General features: G+C 39.5%; 1 protein-coding gene across 2 annotated transcripts in view; it reads left to right on the top strand.

Annotated features, from left to right (window-relative positions):
* Nucleotides 1-3,234: 3,234 nt before the first annotated feature.
* Nucleotides 3,235-17,469, top strand: part of Pde11a (phosphodiesterase 11A) — a 381,907-nt gene continuing 367,672 nt past the window's right edge. The window contains exon 1 of one of the 2 annotated variants that reach the window (XM_005324647.4): nt 3,235-4,676. In XM_005324647.4, coding sequence (XP_005324704.2) covers nt 3,765-4,676 — 912 coding nt within the window. In that variant the 5' untranslated portion in view covers nt 3,235-3,764. Of the gene's footprint in view, nt 4,677-6,591; nt 6,681-17,469 lie in introns of those variants that run through there. The other variant, XM_078017653.1, reaches the window with a different exon arrangement.

Below are 17,469 nucleotides of genomic sequence, written 5' to 3'. Positions count from 1 at the left end.
TTGTAGCATGTATCAGTATTTCATTCCTTTTTATGGCTTAATAATATTTCACTGTATGAGTATACTGCACCTTCTGGGTCTGGTATCCTTTCCTAACTGATAGGTTGTCCTCACCGAATAATGATAACAGTTGAACAACAAGTAATCTGTTTTTTCAAAAATATCACATGACTTGGAACATCTGTAGATTTCCATGATACAACATTTCCATTTTGGTTGATTGCAAGCTACATGATGTGACTGAACACAGAATCAGAAAGAGATGCTAAAATAAGCTCTTGTGAGTATCTATGAGCCAGTTCCAATACACTACTAACCATCTTTACTCTTGGTTTACTCCAGTGACTAGTGATGTGATCCCATGCAGTGATATTTCCCATACTATTACTTTAGGAGAATAATAAGATAACAGTCAGTATTTATTAAGTACTTTCTATGTCCAAGGCACTGTGCACTTTTTCCTTCATTTAATCTTTGGTCACTATTCACCTTCTTGGCTACCATCAGCTCCAAACTATCAATAACCTATGCTTGGTTCATTGTCTCCTAGCTGTTCTCCCTGCAGTTCTCAGATACTCCACAAATATGTTACATCTCACAACTTTAGCACTGGCTTCCTTTACTTAGTATGCTTTTACTCCATATATCCTCACAGGTCATTCATTCATTTCTATCAGATGTGTGCTTGGGTGTCCCTTCCTCAGAAAGGCTCTTTCACTAGCTCATCCCCTTATCTAATCTTTTGCTATGTTTCATTTTTCTTCATAGCATTTATCATGAACATTCTGTTACTCTCTATTTATTTTATGGTTGATTTTCCCACATAATGTAAGTGCCTTAAAAGGCGGTCTTTTGTTTCATGCATACTGTGTCCCAGTTCCAAGGCCATGCCTTTTACCGTGCTGCTGGAGCTGGGAAATTCAGAAATTTCAAACAAGTGATTTCTTCTTCCTCCCTCTGCTTCTTTCAGTGCTATCAGAGGAATGTTTAGAGGACATTCTATCTCAACCCTGCATTCCCATTACTAGTACAAATTCTGGCACAGATAGAACTCAGCTGACATAGCTGGGAGACAGTTCATAATGTGGCTACGAGTGTGTCTCATTCTGGAGCCAAACTAGGTAGACCCACAGCCCAGCTCTGTGTGCCTTGGGTCAAGTTACTCAACTTTGCAGAGTTTTCCCATCTTTAACATGGGATAAGTTCACACTTCATTCATCTGTTGAGATGGTTAAATTAATAAGTTCAACTGATTAATCTATAGCAAGTGCTCAATAGAGCTTGTCTTCAGAGCTCTCAGGACATCTTCTAGAAGTAAGTGTTACCTTGGAAGTCACTTGTTGATGGTTGCCATGTATAGGCCCTGTGCAAGTCTTTTTTAAAAAATATGTAAGGATTATGTTATTTATGATATCAAAAATTATAATAAGAGAATGTTTTATGTGGAATATAATATGGATGAAACACAATAGCCGCTGAAAGTTAAGTTTTAGAAGAATGTTTAACAACATGGGAAATACTAATAATGTGGTTTTAGAATTTTAAAATGCAAAGCACAGACTGCTTGCTGCTGCATTGACCCTAAGAGTTACTGATTTATTGGGTTTTTGTTCCTTTATATTATTCTTATTTGTTATTTTTAGATATATATGACAGTAGCATATTTTTAATTGTCAATGGACCTTTTATTTATTAGTTTATTAATTTATTTATATGTGGTGCTGAGAATCAAACCCACTGCCTCACACATGCCTCACACTCCAGCCCCTGTAGTGTATTTTGACATATTATACATACACGGAGTATAAGTTATTCTAATTAGGATTCCATTCTTGTGGTTGAACATGATATGGAATTTCACTGGTGGTATATTCATATATGAACAGAGGAAAGTTATGTTTGATTCATTCTACAGTCTTTCCTATTTCTATCCTCCCTCCCTTCCCTTCATTCCCCTTTGTCTAATCCAATGAACTTCTTCCCTCCCCTCACCTTTTTGGGTGTAAGCATCCATATATCAAAGGGAACATTGGATCTTTGGTTTTGGGGGATTGGTTTATTTCACTTCATATGATAGTCTCCACATCCATCCATTTGCCAGCAAAAGTCATAAAATATTCTTTTTAAATAGCTGAATAATGTTCCATTGTGTATATATTTCACATTTTCTTTCTCCATTCACCTGTTGAAGGTTGGTTCTGTAACTTTGCTATTGTGAATTAAGCTGCTATAAACATTGATATGGCTATATCACTGTAGTGTGGTGATTTTAAGCCTGCACAAGTCTTGACATGCATCTCTGCAGCCCTTTCTATTACCTGCATTGCTGTCATTCTGTAGGAGCACTTTTGGATTGTCCTGCTGCCCCATGTTCTTCACCTGCATTCGTTTTCCACAGAAGAGGACTCCTGGACTTCAAGAAAGTGTCATAAGCCTGTTCCTTTTGTTTTTCTGACTAAACACCTAGATTAACCACTAGATTTAGAAAGGCCCAGGGGAAGCCTGATATTGCTTTCAGCCTGAGTAGCATATCCAAAGCATCCCCAGAGCAGGAAAAAAGACATCCCATAAAGAAAACACCTTTACACATAAGTTCCAGGACATTGAAAATAAAGAAAGCATTAGTGGTCTTGTGAGAGTGAGTGGAGAAAGAAGGAGATGACAAGTCATTCATGAAAGAAAGAGAAACTATCCAGTGTGCAGAACTGGCTGGAAAGAAAGCCCCTAAGCCCCTCAAGTTCATTGTGCTAAAAGTCCCTGCTAGGCAGGTCTCCCCAATCCAAGTAACTTGTAACTCTATCCCTCTACTCAACTCCACCCCCCGCACCTCCCAAATTCATGGAAATTTGGTTAAAGTCATGAATTTCTCACATGGAGAACTTCATTTGCTAATTTCAGGGAAATTCAGTTCCATTAATATTTACTGAACATCCACAAGGTGCTGGGCAGTCCCAGGAATCCTGGGAACCCACAGTCTACAGCCTCATCCCAGAAAAATAACTGTCTTGGAGCATCCTCACTTCTGCGGGGTCCGCTTCTGGGTTCTGATCCCTGCAAAAAACATCAACACTTCTTCGTACTCAGGTGCCCACTGAGCTCCACAGGGGCCTCCCTGAAGCGCTGAAGGATTAAGGGGCGGGGAATGAGAGGGCTGGGAAGGTAAGGAGGGAAGGAGGAGGAAGGAGTTAGGTGCCTTTCCCCCTTCTAATCGTGTTCCAATAAGGAGTCGATCGGGTTCTCAGGAGTGGATTCTGGCCGCCCAGGGACTCTTCCAGGAACCGCCTGGCATCCTGGGCCGTGGACTTTGGCTGGTCTGGCGTCCCAGACTGCCTCCTCCCCTTCTCTCCTCCCTCCAGGCTCGGTGCCTCACTCAGGGGCGTGTCCTGCCCTACCTCCCTTTCACAGTGGTCCACTCAGCCGGTTACAGCGGCAGCAGAGCGGCGGCAGCAGCCAGCGCGAGAGCAGCGGCAGCCCGAGTTTCCACGACAGGAGCGGTGGCCGCGGCAGCCGCTCAGGGCCCGGCACCTGTGCGGAGCAGGAGTAGCAGGACGAGTGTGGGTGGGGTTGGTGCCAACCACTCAGAGCCCAAGGAGGACAGGACATCTCCCAGCTGGGATTCCACTCCTGGGAACAACCTCCGGCTGACGGGGGAGGTGGTACCGAGCTGGGAACGCTGGTGCGGGAAACATGTGCAGGAACAGCTAGAGGCCTCAGGGCAGGTCAACGTTTGCTCCAAGTGTGGAGAGGCAAGAGGTGCCTGCATCATGACAGCCTCCCGTCTGGACTTCGGGGAAGTGGAAACTTTCCTGGATAGGCACCCAGAGTTGTTGGAAGATTACTTGATGCGGAAGGGGAAGCAGGAGATGGTGGAGAAGTGGCTGCAGAGACACAGCCAGGGTCAGGGGGCTTCAGGCCCAAGGCCTGCTCCGGCTGGCACCGGCAACTTGGCTCATGCCGGTGGCAGAACCAGCAATACGGTTGGTGGTAGCACTGGACCAAATGGCTCTGCCAACAGCCAGCCCACTCCTGGTGGTGGGGACTGTGGTGGGGTTCCCCTGAGTCCAAGTTGGGCCAGTGGCACCCGGGGCAATGGGAGCCTGCAGCGGAGAGCTTCTCAGAAAGAGCTAAGGAAGAGTTTTGCCCGCTCCAAGGCCATCCATGTGAACAGGACCTACGATGAACAGGTGACCTCTCGGGCCCAGGAGCCCCTGAGCAGTGTACGGCGGAGGGCACTTCTCCGGAAGGCCAGCTCCCTGCCTCCCACCACAGCCCACATTCTCAGTGCCCTGCTGGAATCAAGGGTGAATCTGCCTCAGTACCCCCCGACGGCCATCGACTACAAGTGCCATCTCAAAAAGCATAATGAGCGTCAGTTCTTCTTGGAACTGGTCAAGGATATTTCCAATGACCTTGACCTCACCAGCCTAAGCTACAAGATCCTCATCTTTGTTTGTCTCATGGTGGACGCTGACCGCTGTTCTCTCTTCCTAGTGGAAGGGGCAGCTGCTGGCAAGAAGAGCTTGGTCTCCAAATTCTTTGATGTGCATGCAGGAACCCCACTGCTGCCCTGTAGCAGCACAGAGAACTCAAATGAGGTGCAGGTCCCCTGGGGCAAAGGCATCATTGGCTATGTCGGGGAGCATGGAGAAACAGTCAACATTCCTGATGCCTACCAGGTAGGACTTTGCCTTGTCCTCTCCTCCCTGAACCCCACTGGTTTGGCAGCCAAGCCTTGCATTATTACCCTTGGGCATCCAGTAAGACATTCATTTAGATTCTTTAGGATACAATCTTGCTCTTTGAATTCCTTTTTGAGTTTAGGCTCCTTAGAATGTTACCACATTATCTTTGATGTAATGGTCTTTTTCTAACACAAGGTGGCTTATGGGAAATTCATGTATCACCCAATATTACCACATGTTTCTCTGTCAAGATACTCTGTCTTTAAGAATGTCAACATATGTTTTTAGAATGTATTTGTGAACTGCTAGGAGAAAGGAAAAAAAAGGAATCTACCCCAAAATTCCAGTATTAGTCTGAAAAAAAGGGGGGTATTTTGGTATCTCTGATTTTTTTGGGGGGGGGTTATGATGCTTTTTCTTTCACTAACTCAAGATTGGAAAGGAAATAAAGTTCCTAACTACTTTCTTATTCCCTCTCATGGCTTATATTTGCAATACTTCCACATTAAGAAAGAAAAAGAGGAGAGGAGGAAAGTTAGGAGAAGAAGGGCCTCTGACCCATTTGGCTCTTCCTAGCATTGTTTCTGTTGTTGAATTTAGAGAGATTGGACAAATAGAGGGACTAGTTATCTTTAGGTGTGAATATAGTATTATCTGCAGTCAGCTTTTGACAGGACTGAGAAAGCAGGGTTTTAGTTTGTAAAATAAACAACAACAACAGCAACAACAACAAATTGATATATTTTTTAGCAGCTCCCAAGGCTAATGGCAGAGTAAACACACTTGTTTTAAATGGAAAAGAGAAGTCAACATGCTATCATCTGGTTTTTCTAACCCTTTCATTTTCACAGTGATTTGTACTTGATACTTGATGCTGAATCTGAAAGCCAGTCAGTTCTAATTTCTTCAGTATCTATTCACTGAATGTGATGAAGCTAGATGTCACTTTCTATGAGATGTCTTCAGGGTTCATAGAAATTGAAAGTTCTTATCTTTTGTTATGAAAATTTTATAATCATTTGATGACTATTTCTTCTATTTGTTTCATAAAAGATGTTTCTCCCGTGGTTTGGTTGCTATTGATCACAATTGTTAGAAGTGGTGGGAAGAACACTAATTGTAAAATTTTCCTCTACTTCATCTGAAAGTTTATAATTTTACATAGAAAAATTGACTGGGTTGTTCTAAGCCTCATATTTTTGTCAGATGGCTATCAATGTATCCTCTAATATTAAGGGATGCCTATTAAAATACCACTTTTGTTAAGTTTTTGTTGCTGCTTAGATGAATTATTCATTATATCCTTCTTGAAGACTTTGATAGATTTAGATCCAACAACTGACTAATGATTTTCAACAAGTGTCTATTTCCCCACAACCACAGAAAGCTATGAGAGGAAATAAAAGCATTTAGGGCTGGGTTGTGGCTCAGTAATAAGCGCTCACTTAGCATGCGTGAGGCACTGGGTTTGGTCCTCAGCACCACATAAAAATAAGTTATTGTGTCCACCTACAACTAATATATATATATATATATATATAATGTCAAAGATTCTATAAAACAGGTTAAAGAATCACAACTTCTTTCCTATTTTGCTATTGTTTCCACATTCTTTTTGTGCTTAAGCTACAAAAATCCCTTCCTCACTGGAAAATACTTGTTAAAGCTTGGGACTGCAGTGTTTTTATTTTTATTGTCTTTACTTATTCATTTTCTATTGATTTTCTCTTCTTTCTGTAGTTTTTATTTTTTAACATTATCTTTCAGCTCCTAACTTTAAGACTTTTCATATGCAGCCCTTTATTCCAGAGCGCGATTCTTGGTCTCCTCAACAGTTAACTTGTCTTCCTGCTGCTTGGAATTATGGTTATGGGTGTTGTAACAGGCATAGAAAATCAGGTTTCAGCAGCTGTTGCTTCCTGTGGGTTCTGCTACTACTCTGCAGACAGAGTGAAAGCTAAGTTGCCTTTTAATATTTGGAAGCTGACATTGGGAAAGGTGAGTAATGATGGCTATAAATAAGACTGGGATCTTGAGAGGATTAGCAAAAGGCAGGTAGGGGAAGGGTGCTATATGGACTTGGAGCTTGAGATCTTCTTTAACCTGCTTTCCTTTCTTTCTGGTTAGAAAGTTTGTTTTCTTTCTCCATTGGCTTCTATTATGCATTTGTGTATTTTAATTGGAATACATTTATGTATTTATAATTTTACTTGTGCTATTCTTCTTTGATAAAAAATATATTTTTCTTTATCTTCATATACACCATCCTCATTGGTGTAAACTAAGGAGAATTTATATATCAGTATCAACTTCTCCATCTGCAAAATGGACATAATAACTCCTACTTAGCAAAGTTTACTGTTATAAAAATAAAATGAGATACTGCATTAAAGCCTCTAAAAGGGTCCCTGGCATATTTTAATTACTCAAAAAACAATGTTTAACAGTTTATAGTGGCAATGATGATATTCAGCTTGCTAGATTCTTTTTCTTTATCTCATTATCAGTTGTTTTCCTCTCATCCAAGACTGAGCTCTGAATTTAGCACAGCACATTTTGACCAGCCTACTCTTGCCCTGAGCCATGTTCCAACCTTAAATTAAATGTTTTACAAGGAATATAGAAAAAGTGATTCTTCCACAATCTACTTAGAAGTCTCCTAAATGTGATTGTAACATCTGATCATATTCTAGCCTATTGAAAGTTCTGTACTATTCTTCTTAGTAAGTCATGCAATTTGAACTTTTTACAGAGTCATGTTGATGTTGTGTCCTTCTCCAGTTCAAGCATTTCTCCCCTCCTTTTTATTTTTTTAATTTGGTACCAGGCTGAGTTGCAAGGCCTTGCTAAATTCCTGAGGCTGGCTTTGAACTAGTAATCCTCCTGTTTCAGCCTCTCAAGCCGCAGTGATTACAGGCATGCACTCAGCTCCCTCCTCCTTTTTATTTCCTGCTGTTATACATTTTTCTTAATGAAAACTGACAACTTTCCAAATGCATGTATTTTTTACTATGATGTATTTTAGTTCGTATCATGTATAAATATCTTGAAGTTTCTAGGTACAAATATAACCATCCTTCCTGATTCTTTATGAACTAATATTTTTAAAAAATTTTTCTTGCTCAAATTCAGTTAGCATTCTTTCTTTTTCTTCATAAGATGAAATTTTTATCATGCAGAGTTTCAAAATTTCACCTCCTGACAATTAGATTCATTATCTTAATCATTGGATGTTCATAATATGAGCAAGAGAAAGCCATTGAAGACAATTATGAAATTGTGATAGTAAGTGTGGCATTCTAAAGTCAAGAGTAGAATGTTTAAAGAAATACTGAATAGTAAATAAAACTGTGGCAGCAAAAACCTCTCTTTGTTTATTTCATTATATTGTGTTAATTAGTCCTAAAAAACAGTTGAAAGTAGGAGAAAAACAAAGAATTGCAAGTGGAAAAATAAATTCATCTTAGGTACCTAGTATGATCACAGTGAAAGCAATTTACCATTTTTCTCTGAAAGTTATAAGTTATTAAATAGCCCACTTTAATATAGTAATGAATAAATTGCCCTCAAGAGGTTCAAATTCAAAATAAGAGCACTCAAGTAACAGGTGTTCTCTTTGAGATTATTCTAAACATCCAGAATATAGCATGTTTAGACACGAATTTGTGTTAGTGTTGATAATGATGATACAGGTGTTGAATGGGCTTGGGTCTGAAAAGCAGGAGAATGTTTTGTTAGGTGAACTGAGAAAAAGAAAGAGGATGACGCAGAAGAGTTCCAGGTGTGCTAGGCTTTCAGAAGACCTAATCTGTTTACATAACAGATTCATTTGTTCATCAGATCCAACAAACAGGCACTAAAAAACCATTATACCCAAGGCCTTGAATAGGGAGCCTCGGGGTATACAAAGGTGAGAGTACATACTTCCTGTCCCCTGCGGGCTTACAGTTGAGGACCATGTACTCTACACAAACAGCCAACATTGAGCTGTACTTAAATGGCAAAAATAAATGGTACTCCTCTTGGAGAAGAGTGGAGTCACTATGTGACTGAGCTGATGATGGTAGACTTCATGGAGGCGGTTCTATTTGAGCTGTAAAAAGGGTTAGGTTTCCTAGCTTGGAGATAGTTTTTGAGTTGAGGGAATATGAAGCAAGTACTGCAAAATGGCTTTAGCAGACACAGTTATGAGCAGGCACAAAATATGTATAGGGGACATTGAGTGTTTTAATTTGCCCAAATTTTGCATATACTATATGTAGCATGAATATGCAAAAGTAAGATAAAGGCAAAAGAAGAAAGGATCTTGAGCACCTGGCTAATAGGTGGTTAGGAGCCTTTAAACACATATTAACAGGATCATACTGGTGTTTTGAATAACTTGGTGTTGGTGGCTGAGTGGATTGAACAGAGAAAGACTTGAAGTGGTAAAAATAATTAAGTGTCTATTATGATGATCTGATGGAGCCATAATAAACAACTGAACTAAAGTAGCAACAGTGGGAATGGGTAGCAGGGGACAGATGGGAGATGTCCTGCAGATGTGGATTTGGGCTAGGAGGGAGGGAAGTCAATGATGACTCAGAGAGTCTAAGCCTGGGAAATATGGAGAAGGGTTATGCCTTTATCAAAAGACAGGAAGAGAAACTGGTTTAAAGGGAAGAAATTCTAAGCAGGATCAGCTATGTAATTTGTAGAACTTAGAGCAAAATGATAAAGCAGGGCTCCAGCTTGGGATGGAGAAATCAATCTCCCCTTCCCAATATTTTGCTCTCCAAACCACAGCAATTTCCATACAGGGAATTCTAAGGGGTTGCAATTTCCAGGTTGGGAAATTCTCAGTATCTGGATTGGAGGTGGATAAGAATTGCTGCTAAATGTGCCCCAATACTGCCAGTTCTGGTAGAGACGATCACACCCTTGCTCTGAGATGACATGGGAATTGTACCTGACTCTCCCCATGCCCCCACCCAGACCTCATCCAAGAACAAAAGGCAATGACAGACATGGGACTTGGATCTCTCCCCTGACTTATGTGACTTGGTTGCTGCTCCTGGTCTCAGACAAGTGGTGAGGTGGGTAGACTGGATGAAACCTAAGACACCAGGGAACAGGGAGCAAGTAACCAACAATAAGTGGCAGTGGGAGAGGAGACTACATGTCCCAAAGCTCAAAGCTCCAGATTCATAGTCTTTGCCACATTGGAACTGTGATTGCAAATCACAAGTTCAAAGATTAAAATTATTAAAAATGTCACGTGGGGGCTGAGTTGTTGCTTGCCTAGCACATATGAGGCACTGGGTATGATCCTTAGCACCACACAAAAATATAAATAAAATAAAATAAAGATGTATTAATAATAAAAAGAAGGTCACACAGGGCAGCATTAATCCTCAAGCAGTCTCCACCCCCACTCCCCAGATGCATTGGTCACATGTTCATGAAGCTTGTCCTGATTCTGAGTCTTATTGAGTGTAAGGTGGAGAAGTTCTATTTTATTTCAGCCCATTGTCTACTGCGGTCTTTTACGTAGCCTCCGTTCCATCCTAATTCAATTATATGCCATTTTCAATGCCTGGATAGTGTTTCTCTATTTCTGTGCTTTGCATCTTCCTTGCAGGACTACTTTTTCTCTATTTTTGCTCATCCAAATCGCCTTTGTTTCTCATGATATAAGAAGGGACAGTTAATTGCTTGTCCTTGAGAGGAGATGGAAAACAAAACAAAATATTATACATTAAATTATATTTGATAAAACATTATACAATGTATATATATTTATTATGTGTACTAACTAATACTATAATAATAAATAATAGTTCATTGAATTTAATTTTTCACCTCATTTCAGAATAATCTCCATTGAAACAACTATATTTAAAGTGTTAGCCTTAGACAGAATTAATGTTAAGAATCTAGAAAACTCAGTGACAAAAGTTTTCCCATCACTGATTAGGCAGTGCTGACAGATGTGATCTATAGACCTGTGATTGAGTTGCTAAGATTTGCTCAAAAAGGTAGATTTTGGCCCTATTGAAACACTTGTTTTATAAAGGAGTTTCACGAAATCTTATTTCAACTTTGCACACAGCGTTTTAAAAATTCCCTTAAGCCCACAGTCAAATTCAGTAGCCCAGAGTCAAAATTGATTTTGTGCTTGCAGCAGGAAACATTTGCTATTTCAGCCCCTCTTCCCGACAGACATATGATCATGATAAACACAATGACAAATTGCATTTGCTGCATTGGACATGAGGATAGATTACCAAGAAATACAGTTCCTACAGAAGCATGGAGAGGTAATCTAAGGTTAACTTCTTTTTCCCCAACCCATAATAAACTAAATGTTTACTAATCTGACCAATTTGTTTTGGTTCTTGAGGTTTGGATCACCTGTTTATTTACAAGGCAGGCTTAAATTGGAAGCTAGGGTCTCATGTTTAATATAGTATTGAGAAGTCACATAAAGTTGCCCTCTGAAATAGCTGGGAGTTGTTTTATAGAAAAGTCAACAGATCCTTAAGGCATACAATTGCTCCCTAAGTCACTTATTTTAAGGGTAATATTTTGCAATGTAACCACATTCTTTTGGACTGTGGAATCTGAATCATAAAAAGGCAGTCTAACCATAAGAGAGTGGTTGGGTTTCTAATATTTTAGGAGAAACTTTAGTTTGTGAACATTTATAGGCACTGAGGCTAAATTTATTTATTTAGCTTTGGATTAAAATAGTAAAGAAGGTTTCCTGACATTAAAACATTTGTACTTTGTATAATTCCCATGCTTTCTTATTAATTGGTTGGTCTCAACTGAATAGTGGTTCTACATATTAATGATACATGATGTTTCCTGTTGTAAAATTCAGCTTTAGGTTGTTGCACATTTAGGACAAGAAATCCTCCTTTCATCTGCATGAAAATATAGGGATCCTATGAGATGCCTCTTTACAGTGTCCTATCTAAAACAAAACAATATGCTCATGTAAGGTAATGGTGCACCCCACTGTGGTTTAACCATGAGCCAGGCTTTAGCTCTTTAGCTAGCATTTTTCTCTTTTAATCCTTACAACAACCCATTTTATAGAAGGAGAGACTGAGACTAGGAGGCATGAGGTAATTTGCTCAAAAGTGACTCAGCTGGTAGGTGAAGGAGCTGGTGTTCAAGCTGGGATCTGTGGACTGCAGGCCTTCATGCTGCCACTCCCCGGCGGCCTCTCCTGACCACCAACTATTGCATACACACTCGTGCCTGTCCCTTTGCTTTATCCTTTCTGCTGGTCTAATTCCTTCCACTCTTGAAAGCCTACCTCTGTGAAACTCACACTAGTCACTATCCCAATCCACCCAAATTGGACATGATCTCTCTCTCCTTCGAACTTCTGTAATGAATTCACTATTTTCTCAGTATTATAACTGGGTACTTGCATTTCAAGATATCTCAGATGTGAACTCTTTAATATCTAAATCATGACTTCCTCACTTCACATGTGCTGCAGTAGATCCTATAGTGCTTAATACAACATTTTCTATTCAATGGAGAAATTACCACTTTCATCAGTAAGTTCAGATGTTTCCAAACAGAAAGCTCAGCCTACGTAGATGATGTATACAGATCAGTCTGAAAATTCATCCCCTGAACACATATTTTAATCTTTGATCCTAAGTTTGAATTTTTTTTTAAAACCTAGGGCTTATGAAGTCCAGATAATTGGTGCACTAATAAACTCTCCACATTAATTGTTTTACTTCTAACCTCCCTTGCATTTTGGGAGGCTGGGGGTTTTGATTTTTTTCTTTTATTTCATTCCATGTGAAGACCATTATAGAGAAAGCAGACTAACCCTAACTAAACACTAACAACTAGTAACAGCCTGCTGCCAACTTCTAGAGAGGGCATAGGGCAGAATATGACTACTCTGGATAGATGAATTTTCTAGTTTTTGTATTACCTCATTCAAATGGTACAACTTCTTGAATGTAAAGCACTCTTTCTAGCATAATATTTTGCAAATGTTAGGATTTTTTATTTACATATTCTTTTAGATGTGGGAAATTATATTGGTCAACTTTGTAAGTATTTATTTTTCAGGAATATTCAAGTTGATTGTTTATTGATTACAATTGATTACCAATCTTATGCTGCACATGTTCTCAAAAGGTCTCACCCAAATTGAAACTTATAAGATGGTTGTATTTGTAACCTACTTTCCCCAGGTTGTAGTTATTAGACATTCATGGCCCATTTTCAAGTAAAAACCATCTGTTATGGTTTGGATGTGAGGTGTCCCGCAAAAGCTCACATTGAGACAATGCAAGAAGGTTTGGCAGAGAAATGATTGGGTTATAACCTTAGCCTTATCAGTGAATTAAACCCTGATGAAATTAACTGCATGGTAGCTGGAGGCAGGTGGCATGTGGCTGGAGGAAGTCGTTCATTGGGGTCATGGCTATGGGGTATATATTTTGTATCTGTAGAGTCTTATCTGTCTCTCTCTTCTTCCTGATCATCATATGAGCTGTTTCCCTCTGCCATGCTCTTCCACCATGATGTCCTGTCTCACCTTGAGCCCCAAGGAATGGAGCCAGCCACTTATGGACTGAGATCTCTGAAACTATAAACCCCTAACTATAAACCCGCCTTTTCTCCTCTACAGTTGTTCTGGCCAGGTCTTTCAGTCACAGCAGTGAGAAAGCTGACTAAAACACCATCTTTTTCCCTTTTGTTACTATAGTTGGCCCCGATAAATTGAGTTGATTGCTAAATTTCCTCCTCTTCCCACATCCCAAATTGCCACTCCTAGCTCTAAAGAGGAGGATACAACTGCCAGACCCAGAGAGAAAGAACAACAGCTGTGGGAAAGAGGCCTTCAAGCCAGAGATGTGCCCTGGGGGAGAGGAGCTCAGCCACTGGCAAACTGACCTGGTAAAGAGAAGAAGGCTAACAGTGTCCTCCTTGTGCCTTCACCTCCTGGCAATTCACTCACTGGCTGAACCCACTTGGAGACCAAGGGGACAAAGGGAGCCTGGTGGAGCCATTTCCAAGAGTCAGCTTCCTGGTACAGAACAGGACAGTGAAAGGTGCAGGTGCCTCAGCACTGGAAAATAGGGACTATCCAGCACAGTTGTGCATATGAGTTTATTCACTAGGGATGTGTGTGGAGAGACCAACTCAGGTAGGAATAGCTTTATTTGACTTGAACACTGAATTTCTTTAGTATGTAGAAAATGGTGATCTAAACCTGTTGAAACAACTTCAGAAATGCTATAATGATGTTTCACTCTCTAATTCTTTCCCAATAATCCTTTTTTAAATATATTTTTTTTAGTTGTTGATGGACCTTTATTTTATTTATTTATATGTGGTGCTAAAAATCGAGCCCAGTGCCTCACACATGCTAGGCAAGTGCTGTACCACTGAGCTAACAACCCCAGTCCCTATTTATTTTTGATATTCTATATCCATTTATGAAGAAGCTCCATAGATGGTAAACTGGGCCAAACACACCTAAAGAGAAGAGATGACTGGTAGTTTATGGGAAATTTCCCATTGCACAATCTGATTAAGCTCATTTACTTGACAATTGAAGTCCTGGGTTACTAATAGTGTTGCTGTAAAAGACATCACAATGTAATAGAACATGTTTTAGATTTGGAATCAGGATTCTTGGATTTTATTCTCAGTTCTGCCTTAGTTTTCTTCAGCTATAACAGAGATAATATGTCAGGTTGTGTCTACTTTATGGTGTTTTGTAAGGATTTAATCATTAAATCTATTCATTACATTCTCATGAGATAAAAGAAAAACACTTCAAAAGAATAAAGTAAAAAAAAATGTAAGGCTTTATTAATATTTCAAAGTATATAGTCCATAGTTCACAGGGCCTGGCTCTGGAAAGGACCTTGCTCATGAAAGAAAACTTGATCTGAAATGTGGTAGTACTGATAATGTATGTATAGAACTGTATAGAATATATGTTTATTTTCTTATTTTCTGTGTTTTTGATACTCTGGCATTTGGGGCCTAAATCCTGAAGAGACTGCCCCTCCCAGAACTAGCTAATTCCCAGACAGCAAAGGACACCCCTCCAGGGTGCCTTTGATACACAAACCAACCAATTAAGAGCCTACACCCCCTAACCAATCCCTTTATCAAACAGTCACATGCCATACCAATATTCCCCCTGCCCTAAATCATTCCAGGGCCAGGTATCAGAAAAAGGAGGACCAGCCCTCTGGCCTAGAGCCCACTGAAATTATTCAGACTAGCGAATCCTAAGTTACTCAGTATACTTTCCCTGCTTTGTCCATTCCTTCCCTCAAGAATTCTAGTGCAGGCTTTGGGCCAGGCTCTGCCCTGGGCTTTTTTTGCTAACTGACTTACTCCCGATCCTTCCCCAGGTGGCCATTTGTGCATGATATGCCTCTTATTTCTGGGGTGCATTAATAGAAATTTCTTCCTTCATGAAAATCATTTCTATATCTGGATAAAACAAATCCTGGGTATATTTTAATACAGCACCAAACACACATGATGCCTTATACACAGGTAATGATTATTTTAAAATATTAAGTAATCAGATGCTTTAAATGAAACATTAGACAGTGAGGATTTATTGGTCATAATACACAGTTTGCATTTGACAAGCAAAAGTAAGTTGAATTCTTTTTTAGAGAGAGAGAGAGAGAGAGAGAGAGAGAGAGAGAGAGAGAGAGAGAATTTTTTAATATTTATTTTTTAGTTTTCGGTGGACACAACATCTTTATTTTATTTTTATATGGTGCTGAGGATCCAACCCAGCACCCCGTGCATGCCAGGTAAGCGTGCTACCGCTTGAGCCACATCCCCAGCCCAGTTGAATTCTTTTTTATAATTGATCAATATGTTTATTTTTCTAGAATTATATGTAATTCCAAAAGTATATGTTGGGTTTCTATGCTATAAATCCTCATATAAAATGCTCAGAATGGTCATTTGCAGTATTATTGTTGAAATCTTACAAGTTTTTAAAATAGTAGTATTTGGATCAAGCACTTATAAACCAAATAAATTCTGGCAGCTAACATTAAAAGATAGATGAAATCTGAGTCTTGGTTCTTATATAACATCCAATAATTTGTTAGGCTAGGTGGAATCCATGACACAGTTTTACTTTAAATGTGTTGACCATTCATTAAATCAAAGACTTTACGCTTTTTGTTTGTTACTTTTAAGACTAGGAACTGTTATTCTTGCATTTTTACTGTCTGTACTATTATTCTATTGCATTACCAGAATGTGTTCACCTTTACTTTTTCAATTAAAAAAAAATAGATGATATTCCTTTTTCATTTAAATGCCTATGCACAGTTTAATGAGCTAACGGTTTTTATAGGTATTTGGCAACTTAATGTGCATGATTACATATTTAAAGTTTAATAACAGTTGTAATGGAATTAAGAACTACAGGCTTGGGACATTGTGGGAAAGATTATCCCAGAGTTGCTAAGGAAACCTTTCTAGATTTTTTAGTCTTTTCTGCATAAGTTTCTCTGGAAAAGTGAAGCTATAAACCCTCCTCTTTAGTGGCCAGTTCACAAAGTACTGATGTTTCCATGTTGGCCTCCTCCTGTTTCTAGAGGACTGCTAAGTGGGAGGGTGTGTATGCTGTGCAGGTACTAGGACTGGCTGCTTCTTTCTCTCTCTCTCTCTCTCTTTTTTTTTTTTTTGTCTCTAGGTATGTGAGACTAGGATCAGATTCTTCTCTCACTTCCTTTCCTCTGAGCACTGCTTTGAAAGCCTAGTACAGCCACATCTCCTTTTGATCCTAACCCTGAGGTAATCCTGCAGAAAAGCAAGGAAGAGAGCAGCCCTTGGCAGTGACTGTACCAGGCTGAGTTAACCCTGCAGGGAGGGGGCACAGATCTCTGGAGAGGAGGCTGACAGGACAGCTGGAAGCTGAGGCATCTCTCACCTCTCCTTTGCAATCCCTTTTTTAAATGGAGAAATAAGAGGAACAGCTTTTTATTTGATCCCTCCTTTTTACGTATGCCTACTGTGGATAGACAGCAAGGAGCTGGCAGTCAGGTAGTGCCTACTCATTTAAAATACAAAAGGCAAGAAAACATTTTACACCTTGAAATTGCCAAATTGAGGTTCTGCTATGTTAAATTAGAGAACAAAAAGGTCAAATGGGAAAAGAGAAGTCACTATCACCATAAGAATGTTTCATATTTAAGATCTTGGGTCTCTGTTGAAGGAAGATCCAACTTTATTTCTTAGAAACAGCCTCTAAAGAAACAGAGTCAAGCATTCGTGTATGTAGGAATATAGCAATGTCAATAATTTATTGTAGTAACCTTGGGAGGCTGTATAATTTCATGTAGAATTATATGGAAATAATTTTTATACCTTTATTTATTTATTTTTATGTGGTGCTGAGGATCAAACCCAGTGCCTCACACAGGCTAGGCAAGTGCTCTACCACTGAGCTCCAACCCCAGCCCCATATGGAAATAATTTAATGCTAAATTATATGGGAAAATATGAAGGTATATTATGAAATAGATATGCTTTCTCACTAGTGAGGGAAACTTAAATTTACTTCCAACCTACTTCCTCTCTTTACTCTTCACTGTTGACCTGACCCTCTTTCTTGAATGCTAACTTAGCAGCTACCACAGTATCTGGTAATTAATAAATCATATTTAACCTGATAAATCATGTTAGAATAAGTGAAAGAGTCTGTATTATAGTCTTCATTTTGTCTCAAGACTACATCCACTGTTATGGCTGTTGTGGAGGTTAGAGT

The sequence above is a fragment of the Ictidomys tridecemlineatus genome, chromosome 7 (assembly GCF_052094955.1).
Source record: "Ictidomys tridecemlineatus isolate mIctTri1 chromosome 7, mIctTri1.hap1, whole genome shotgun sequence".
Taxonomy (NCBI): domain Eukaryota; kingdom Metazoa; phylum Chordata; class Mammalia; order Rodentia; family Sciuridae; genus Ictidomys; species Ictidomys tridecemlineatus.
Note: the sequence above shows the minus strand (reverse complement) of the source record. Positions and strands in the feature narration are given on the sequence as shown.